A 10,443-nucleotide genomic window follows, 5' to 3' on the forward strand; every position below is an offset into this window, starting at 1 on the left:
AACAAGTTTGCACGTCCAAATATTAATTGTCTGAAAATAAAAATAGTTCTACAACCCAATCGAAATTGTCTCTAATAAAATAGTTTTACAACCAAATCGAAATTGTCTTGAATGAACATAAAATGAACCAATACATCTATTGGTTGTCAATGTGATCCCACACGTGCTCAACCAAGTCATTTTGAAGATCCAAATAAACGTTCCAATCACGCAGCTCACGATAGAATTGGACAAACTGTTCAAACGTGGCCGGTTCTTGGTGCAGGGGCTCAACATTTTCACCTTGATAATCAAATCCTTGGTCGAAGATACTGTCATCGTGCTCGTCCTCGACGATCATGTTGTGCATGATCACACAAGCAGTCATCACCTCCCAAAGCTTCCTTTCATCCCATGACAATGCAGGGTTTCGAATGATACCCCATCGGGATTGAAGCACGCCAAAAGCATGTTCCACATCCTTTCTGGCACTCTCTTGCATTTGGGCAAATCTCTTTCTCTTCTCACCTTGGGGGTTCGAGATTGTCTTCACAAAAGTTGACCACAGAGGATATATACCATCAGCTAGATAGTATCCTTTGTTGTACTGGAGGCCGTTGATCTCAAAGTTGACAGGTGGGGAGTGACTTTCTGCAAGCCTTGCGAAGAATGGAGAACGCTGCAGCATGTTGATATCATTGTGAGAACCTGCCATGCCGAAGAAAGAATGCCATATCCAAAGATCCGGCGAAGCCACCGCTTCTAATATGACAGTGCACGCTTTGACATGCCCCTTGTACTGGCCCTGCCAAGCAAATGGACAGTTCTTCCACTCCCAGTGCATACAATCTATGCTGCCAAGCATGCCTAGAAAGCCTCTAGCTGCGTTGGTCGCCAACAATCTCTCTGTATCAGCGGCAGTTGGCTGCCTCAAGTACTCAGGGCCAAACACCTCGATCACAGCCTGGCAGAACTTGTACATTGACATCAGACATGTTGTCTCACTCATACGCACATACTCATCCACCAGATCGCCTGGAATTCCATATGCAAGCATGCGAATAGCCGCGGTGCATTTCTGGTAAGAGAAGAATCCAAGCTTGCCAAGGGCATCCGTCTTGCACTCGAAGTATGGGTCATGAGAAACCACTCCCTCTCGGGTACGATTGAACACATGCCTTGCCATACGAAAACGGCGACGGAATTTATCCGGCTTGAAGAGCGGGGCATTAGCAAAGTAACCGGCATAGAGCAGGGCGTGGCCTCTCTCCCTGTTGTGGTTCAGGTTGGGAGCACGACCAGGGGTGACCCCCTGTACCGAGGAAGCTGCCGTTGAATGTGGTCGTGAACGGCCAGTGCGGCCACCACAAGATATTCATCATCCGACGATGAATCGTCCGATGAACAAATGAAGTGGTGGAAGAAAAACTCATCTCCAATGTCCATACCTTTGTGGGCAAAGTGTCGAACACCTTGCGGTCGTGGTGGCAAAGAGGCCGCGATGATCACCTCGATGCAGCAGCGGTGGTTGGCGGCCGGCTACTGGCCGCTCTGGAGCACTCGTCGGAAGCTGTCGTGGCAGCCGTGGTACGTCGCCGGCGGTCGTATCCCCTCTGCCGCCGGCTACGATGGCGACGGCCAAACCTCCTCCGATCGACGGCCAAAACTACGGCGAAAGTGCGGGCGTGGTGGCGGCCATGTCGAGACATGGTTTGGTATGGACGGCCGGGGGCTGCGCGGTGAGGAGGTGGTCGGAGAATAGCGGCGGCACCGGCGGCGAGGCGGGTGGGGAGAAGGGGTGGAGGCGTTGGAAGCGAAAGGACTGCTAGTGTCTCCGACAGGCGGGCCACGGGGTGACAAGGGCGTGCGGCGAGCCCCTCCGCGCGATGTCCGTTTCACCCCGAACTCGGCGCAAGTTTGGGCCAAGGATGGGTCGAAAACGGACGAAATCCGGACATTTGTCCGTTTGGGGGCCGCGCGTTGGGCCGCGTTATTCGGCCTTTCTACCCCAAACGAACGCACCCAGACAACGGACAAGATCGAAATCACTAATTAAGGAGTACTCGTTGCAAAGAACACTCCATTTTCCCAGGGCGCGCCACTTGTCGCAACCTGGGAGTTTTCCCTTTTTCGTAGATCCGTTTATTCAAAACGTTTTATCCCTTAAACCGTGCGTCCAAATCTCAAACCGTTTTCACCATTGGATTCCTCGTGTCGAGATCTTCAAAACTAGATCCCATGTTGATAGGTTTTGACGAACTTTTTTTCACGAAAAAACCGGACGAAAAAGACCGGGCGAAAAAACCGAACCGGGAGCACGGTTTTTTTCCCTTTCCGAAAGAGGCACGCCCGTGCCTCTCGGAAAATCACAACCGTGCCTCTCGTGGAAGCAAAACCGTGACTCTCGTGGAAGGAAAAAAAAACAGAAAATGCGTTTTTTTTATTTACGAGAGGCACGGCCGTGACTCTCGCGAAAGCACAACCGTGCCTCTCGCGAAAGCAAAACCATGACTCTCGTGAAAGAAAAAAACCAGAAAACGCGTAATTTTTTCCCTTTTCGAGAGGCACGGCCGTGACTTTCGCGTAAGCACAACCGTGCCTCTCGCGGAAGCAAAACCGTGACTCTCACGAAAAAAAAAGAAAACGCGTTTTGTTTTTCCCTTTCCGAGAGGCACGGCCGTGACTCTCGCGAAAGCACAACCGTGCCTCTCGCGAAAGCAAAACCATGACTCTCGCGAAAGAAAAAAAAATAGAAAACGCGTGTTTTTTTCGTTTTCGAAAGGCACGGCCGTGACTCTCGATAAAGCACAACCGTGCCTCTTGCGGAAGAAAAACCGTGACTTTCGCGAAAGGGAAAAAAAGAAAACGCGTTTTTTCGTGCAAAAAAAAATCGAAATTTTTTTTTCATCGAAAAGCTAAGAAAGACCGGGGGAAAACCAAAACGTCGAAAAAACCGGAAAAAAACCGTTTAAAAAACCGAAAACGCGTGCGGAAAAATAAAATAAAAAACAAAATCCGAACGGAGCGTCCAGAGCGCGACACGTGGCGAATAGCTGAGAGCGCGCCAAGTGACGCTGATCGTTGCAAGGCTTCCGAAGGAGCGCTTGTTAACTAGTTGCTGCCGGACAAGATGGGTCGCGCGATAGAATTGGCCTAACGAGCGAGCGAACAAGCGTGAACCAGCGGTAAGAAATGGGCCGGCCCAAGATTGTACGGCCACCAGAAAGCTTCGGGCGATCCAGAAGCTAGTCTAGTCTCGCGTTAGGCGAGATATAGCTCTCGTATAGGATGCGTGGCGAGCGATTCTGGGTGGGACGACGCTTCGCTGGAAGGATCCACCGACGGGGCCGGTCAGCTAGCGCGTGTGCTCGCCACACACCCCAAATCCTCCCCCACGCGGCCACGCCTACTCAAGCAAACAGACGATCCATCCATCCAAACCAATCCGACCAACCAAGAAACACCGCCGGCCGCAACCACCAAGAACCTTCATCCATGGTGACCCTGTTCTGCGCAGCCGCTGCCACCTCGTGCCGCCTAACCTTCCCGCTTGCCGCGCCGGCGCCGGCGCCAGGCCTTGGCCGCGGCCGGGTCCGACGGGGCACGGTGGCGGTGCGTGCGGATGGAGACACCGCCGCTGCTGGGAGCGGGATAAACCCGGCCATCCGAAAGGAGGAGGCCAAGGTGGTCGACACCGTCCTGGCCGGGGAGCTCTCCAAGCCGCTCACCCCGTACTGCCGGTACAGTTCTCTTTCCCCATCGTGCTGTTTACTTGTGATTACTTCATCTTTGGTGGTGCGAGAAGTCTTTTTAGTCAGCCGCGTACACGTTGCATGATGAGATTTGCAGGGCATGCCATTTCACTCACCATTAACATAGTACATATGTAGTGTGTAGTTCGACTGCGCAAATAAATCATGTCGAGACAATGTTCTGACTTCATTAAACAAGCGATTATTATCGAAGAGGAAAAACCTTTTGAAATATCCAAGAGGATAAAGAACTTTGGTTCTTTTTCAAGGATGCTCTGCAGAACAAGTACTGTACTTGTTTTTTTATTTAGAAAAGGAGGATCACCCCGGCCTCTGCATAGAACCAAGACAAGAACTTGCTGGTTCTTAATGCAATCCGGGTCCAGACAGATGGCAACCTTTCTGTGTTTTGATGGCATTTTTCCATCTCCAGTTTTAATTTAGCTAACTACAACCTTGACAGGAACCTGCAACAAATAATTTACATGGGTAAAAATCGAATGGTAATTTGATTTGTTGTAAGAGGAAGATTTGTACTGCTACGGGCAACTGTGTCTAATCTAAATTTAGTTGGTTAAAGGTTTGAGTGGACTCTGCAAGAACAGTAAAATTTCATATATGGGCTTCGTTGATCACCTACGGTATCCCAAGTTGGTGCGCGAAGCAAAATTTAGACTGCTATACTGAGTTTTTTTAACCTTCAGTAACTGAATTGATCCTATGATCAGCAAATTTTAAGCCTTAGAATGGCCAAAGGTAGAAAACTAAGTAAAGAAAATACATAAATCTTCATGATTGTTTTGTGCACTGTTATATTTACAGTAGCTTAGTTGTAATCCTGATACTATTGCTCTCCTGCTGAGAGCCAATGTAACTATACTCTGCAGCTGTTGGTTACCCTTCTCAATGCAAGGATAATGCAACACTGTTGCATTTCGTAAGAAATATCCCTATGTCCCGATGAATTACCTGTTATTAATTCATCCAAAGCACTCTTTCTGCTGAACCATACTAGAATTTGCAAGCTGAATCCTAGTTCGTGACACTTCACACAAATTATTAATACAGTAGTGTTTATTGACGCAAACTGCGGAGACCAGCCAATTGATGGTCTTTATGCTGTTGATGCCTGCATTACAGAGTTCGTCTTCCTTTGGAATACTTGATTTGCATACCATTTCGAAGTTCCAACTGTTACTCATTTCCCTCTAAATGAATGATTACTGACTTTGATTCATGTGTTTGCCACAAGGTGCTGGAGATCGGGAACATTTCCACTGTGTGATGGAAGCCATGTGAAGCACAACAAAGCAACGGGAGATAATGTAGGGCCCTTGCTTGTTAAGAAGTAGAATGAGTTATTTTTCCTCAATTTGTGTTGAGTGGAATAATGTGTATAACGTTTTTCTCAAATGTAATAATGAAGTTCCATGCTGCAACAACCCTGTTGATCAAAAGAGCAGAATTAAGAGAGAAATTGCCATGCTACAAAGCAAAATAAGTATCATTTCTGCACATACTACATGCATAGTGTCCCATGTTTTTGATAAATTTTTATAGGATGCATTAAAAGGAGTGTATACTCGATTTATCAGTCACTTTTCAAATCCGCAAGTGCGATGATACAGGCCAATGACAAATTTGGAAATGTGCTCAAATCAAGTAATGCTTAATATAAATAAATTATTTGGAAATGTGTTGCTCTTGTGAGGGCGACCCGAGCCATAGTTGTCGCCATCCATCTTCTCTTTTCCGTCCTCGCAGCCCGTGCGGATGACTACGGCGAGGTTCTTTTTTGTGTGCGAGGTGCAACAATTTTGTAGGCGTGGCGGTGGGTGGCGGGGATGGCGGGATTGCTCGAGGTTCTTATTTATGTTGGCGTGCTCTATGTTGGTGTTCGCACACAAACGCGTCACCGTGAACTTTTGACGCCGGGATGATGCACCGCAACTCACGTCGAAAGAGATTCGTCCGAAATCACGGTACGCAAGCAGTCCGGTGAGCACTTCTGTAGAATCGAAACCCACATGCCTGAGAGGGACCCCGTCAGGATGCGCGGCGGCCATGGGCTGCCCTAGGTCGACCAGATCGTCCCTAGGGCCTCGAGGTTCGCCGTCTTGCAAACGAAGAATGAGAAGAAAAAGAACAACAAAAGAAGAAGGTAAAAGGTAAAGATAAAAGTGACAAATTGATTTGTTCGATTGTGTGTTGTTCAATCGACCGTCATCTCTCGTTTATTTATGAGGCGGATGGACTTCCCATACAAGAAAAGGACTCCAAATCCCGTCCAATTTTTTTTAAAATTAACCGAACTCGAATTTAGGTAAGTCTAAGATATCAATTTGGTTTTTCAGTCTCACAAGCTACAAATGACCTCGGATGAAGATGAGCCCGTAAGAAAATTTAACGGTTTCAAGACGACCAACTTTTATGTTGAAGTTTTTTTTATTCGAGGCCATCTTCAGGACCGAATTGTTTGCGCAAAACAGGTAATCATTGGCGCTACCCATCAAACATCAGCTATATGGGTATCTGATGCGGCGCGCCACTTTTTGGCTCATGGTAGGGCTGCACTTCGATGACTGTAACTTTTACATATGACCCCGAATTGAGACGATTTTTATATCAAAATCAACCGTTTCCACGACGAGACAAAGACAAACTGCATAGAACATTTTCTCATATTAGGCCGTCTTGGAGGCGTAATTGGCAGAACAATACTTTGAATATAAAATCTTATATTTCGAGTAGAGTTTCGGCCCTTTAGATGAGATCGGATGGTGATGACCCAATGATGAAAGAGTCTCATTTGATGATACGAAACTTTATCATATTGAGAACCTTTTCATTCGATGCCATCTTAATTAAGTTTTTGACCATGCCAAAATCTGGTGTCAACACAGTCCCCTGTTTTTGGCACAGTTTGTGTGCCAAAAAATAATTTGCACGGAGCTTGTTTTAAGGACGATGTCAACACTTCATCAGCCATTTTGTACGTTCTTAGGGTGATAAGAATATATAGGCCATTACTTGTTAGAACCTTTGATGCAAACTTGGGTGAAACCTTCTGAACTTAATTAACAATCCGGTGATAAAGTTTCACAGATATGTATCTCAAAGCCATCCTTCTGACCATATTGTCCACCCTTCCGCCAGGATTTTATAGATAATCAAAAATGAACTTCCTCCAATCCTTGCTTTCACCTGCATAAAAAATTCATTAGTGGCCGAAGCAGTGAGCTTCGGTTTGGCCTTACCTATGTTGGTGAGACCAATCATCGACTATTGATTGATATTCAATACACCATGATCAACATGGTAGCGAGATGCTTGATGTGCCAACTCATTTGCTCTCCAATTGTCATGTCTACATATATGAGCAATATTAAACGAACCCAAGGTAAAATTTATATCCAGACATACCTTAAGATAAACTATAAGTGATTCATGAAAACAGTGATAACCCTTGAATATTTGTTGCACCACTCATAACAAATCACCGAAAGCCTCAATATGTATAACACCTATAGCAAGTAAAAGATTCAATTCGAATAACAATGCATATTCGGCTTTAATTATTTGTGCAAACAATATTCTAAGCAGCATGAGGCTTCAAAAATAGTACCATAAGGAGATATATAAACAACACCAACACCTTGGCCATTGCTACGAATTCAACCATCAAAACATAATCTCCATAGTACTAGATAGACAAGGCTAATATCAATATTGTGCATTTCATTAATCCAATGTTCAATAATAAAACCAGCTATGGTTTGGCCTCTTTATGTAAGCCAAATCATATTCAATCAAAGTATATGAGCCACTCGCCAATTCTGCATGAATTGGCTTATGCAACATATATTGAATGGCATCGGTAATAATGTCTCAACTCTATGGAAGCATAACATATGTATAAGTATATAAATTTCAACAAATATGGGCCTTGTCTCGGTATCCATGCTTAGATAGATTCTCGGGGCGATGGTGAAATATCGGTCATTACCATAAGTTCCATGTATACTTCATCCACCAAAAGATATACGGCCGAAATGAAATAATAAATAACATATTTTGCCCCTTTGGGTCAACAACAAAATTGTAGCTAATTGAATGTATAATGATTTGGTAATATCCTTTCATGGCGTAAGAAATTGTATTGCATCCATGGATCAAAATATGTCCATGCAGGATTGATACGTCTCCAACGTGTCTATAATTTTTGATTGTTCCATGCTATTATATATTCTGTTTTGGATGTTTAATGGGCTTTATTATACACTTTTATATTATTTTTGGGACTAACCTACTAATCCAAAGCCAGTGCAAATTGTTTTTTTTTGCCTATTTCAGTGTTTCGCGGAAAAGAAATATCAAATGGAGTCCAAACGGAATGAAACCTTCGGGAGCGTGATTTTTGGAACAAACGTGATCCAGAGGACTTGGAGTGGACGTCAAGAAATCAACGAGGAGGCCACGAGGTAGGGAGGCGTGCCTGCTGTGATCCAGAGGACTTGGAGTGGACGTCAAGAAATCAACAAGGAGGCCACGAGGCAGGGAGGCGCGCCTGCCCCCCTGGGCGCGCCCCCCACCCTCGTGGGCCCCTAGCAGCTCCACCGACCTACTTCTTCCTCCTATATATACCCATATACCCCGAAACCAACCAGGAGCACCACGAAACCCTATTTCCACCGCCGCAACCTTCTGTACCCGTGAGATCACATCTTGGGGCCTTTTGCGGCGCTCCGCCGGAGGGGGAAACCAACACGGAGGGCTTCTACATCAACACCATAGCCTCTCTGATGATGTGTGAGTTGTTTACCTCAGACCTTCGGGTCCATAGTTATTAGCTAGATGGCTTCTTCTCTCTCTCTTTAGATCTCAATACAAAGTTCTCCTCGATGTTCTTGGAGATCTATTCGATGTAACTCTTTTTGCGGTGTGTTTGTCGAGATCCGATGAATTGTGGGTTTATGATCAAGATTATCTATGAACAATATTTGAATCTCCTCTGAATTTTTTTATGTATGATTTGTTATCTTTGCAAGTCTCTTCGAATTATCAGTTTGGTTTGGCCTACTAGATTGATCTTTCTTGCAATGGGAGAAGTGCTTAGCTTTGGGTTCAATCTTGCGTTGCTCGATCCCAGTGACAGAAGGGGAAACAACACGTATTGTATTGTTGCCATCGAGGATAAAAAGATGGGGTTTATATCATATTGCTTGAGTTTATCCCTCTACATCATGTCATCTTGCCGAATGCGTTACTCTGTTCTTATGAACTTAATACTCTAGATGCATGCTGGATAGCGGTCAATGTGTGGAGTAATAGTAGTAGATGCAGGCAGGAGTCGGTCTACTTGTCGCGGGCGTGATGCCTATATACATGATCATGCCTAGATATTCTCATAATTATGCACTTTTCTATGAATTGCTCGACAGTAATTTGTTCACCCACCGTAATACTTATGCTATCTTGAGAGAAGCCACTAGTGAAATCTATGCCCCTCGGGTCTATTTTCCATCATATAAGTTTCCAATCTATTTTTACTTTGCAATCTTTACTTTTAGTCTTTATCATAAAAATACCAAAAATATTATCATCTCTATCAGATCTCACTTTTGCAAGTGGCCGTGAAGGGATTGACAACCCCTTTTATCGCGTTGGTTGCAAGGTTCTTATTTGTTTGTGTAGGTACGAGGGACTTGCGTGTGGCCTCCTACTGGATTGATACCTTGGTTCTCAAAAAATGAGGGAAATACTTACGCTACTTTGCTGCATCACCCTTTCCTCTTCAAGGGAAAACCAACGCATGCTCAAGAGGTAGCAAGGATAACTGGTCATACCTGGGAATGAATTCATTGGCAAAGGCATCAATTGCATGGTTGAAGAATATGGATGATGTGCTAACTGAAGATTTTGGTGGGGTGATGGAAACCTTCGGTTGAATTGTTTACTGCTTTCAGTCTTCTCCTTCATCACTTTTTTGTACTTGTTGCGATAGAAGGTTGCACATCATTTTTGTTTTGATTGCCCCCCTTTGGAACCCATGCCATGTTCTTCTTTCTCAACTCTTGTGCACTAAGCTTTTAAAATTCCTTCTTTTTCCAACACGATAAGCCGAGTGAGCGCCTCGGCTGTGATTTTGTTTCAAGCAATGATAACTCTTTTTAGGTCTTGTGCATTCTCAACTTCTTCTCTTCAGATTTGGCACTTTGATTTTTAACAATTGATTGCTTCACTTCTTTGCCTTATGTAGCCAATGTTAACTCTTTAATTAGCTCTTTATCTTTTAAGATCAAATCTGAATTGGCACTCTTACCATCACCTTTTTTAACTCGATATACTTGTTTGGCCACCTCTTTCTTCTTTCTTGAGCTCCAGACCGATTCTTTTTTAATGAAACGGTCTTGAACATATGACTGCTCACTGAACGTTGGTCTTCTTGGAGCTGCATAACAATGGTGAGATGGTTCATAATAAGATGGATAATATGCCCTTGTATCATACATATCCCATGATGAATATGGATAAAAATCAGTATATGGAGATATCCATGGCATTGGCATTTACGGCCCAAAATATGGATAGAATATGATGCATTGAAATTTCCCCTTTGCCAATATTGGTCCTCAGATTTGCGCCTAGGGGGTGATCTTGGTGCTTTTGAATTACTTGGCCGATAACCACTCTTCTCCTAAATTTTCTTCTT

At 44.6% G+C, this 10,443-nt stretch overlaps 1 protein-coding gene across 1 annotated transcript; it reads left to right on the forward strand.

Annotated features, from left to right (window-relative positions):
• The first annotated feature begins 3,344 nt into the window (after window positions 1–3,344).
• Window positions 3,345–5,253, forward strand: LOC123122181 (CDGSH iron-sulfur domain-containing protein NEET). The gene is made up of 2 exons (XM_044542325.1): window positions 3,345–3,719; window positions 4,984–5,253. The coding sequence occupies exons 1-2, from the start codon at window positions 3,475–3,477 to the stop codon at window positions 5,081–5,083; spliced, it is 345 nt and encodes a 114-aa protein (XP_044398260.1). The 5' UTR covers window positions 3,345–3,474; the 3' UTR covers window positions 5,084–5,253.
• Window positions 5,254–10,443: the final 5,190 nt, after the last annotated feature.

Source organism: Triticum aestivum, chromosome 5D (genome assembly GCF_018294505.1).
Source record: "Triticum aestivum cultivar Chinese Spring chromosome 5D, IWGSC CS RefSeq v2.1, whole genome shotgun sequence".
NCBI lineage: Eukaryota > Viridiplantae > Streptophyta > Magnoliopsida > Poales > Poaceae > Triticum > Triticum aestivum.

Coding starts and splice junctions, on each gene's coding strand:
- LOC123122181 (XM_044542325.1), top strand. CDS start 3,475: ATGGTGACCCTGTTCTGCGCAGCCGCTGCCACCTCGTGCCGCCTAACC. Junction 3,720..4,983: donor CCGCTCACCCCGTACTGCCG/GTACAGTTCTCT, acceptor GTTTGCCACAAG/GTGCTGGAGATCGGGAACAT.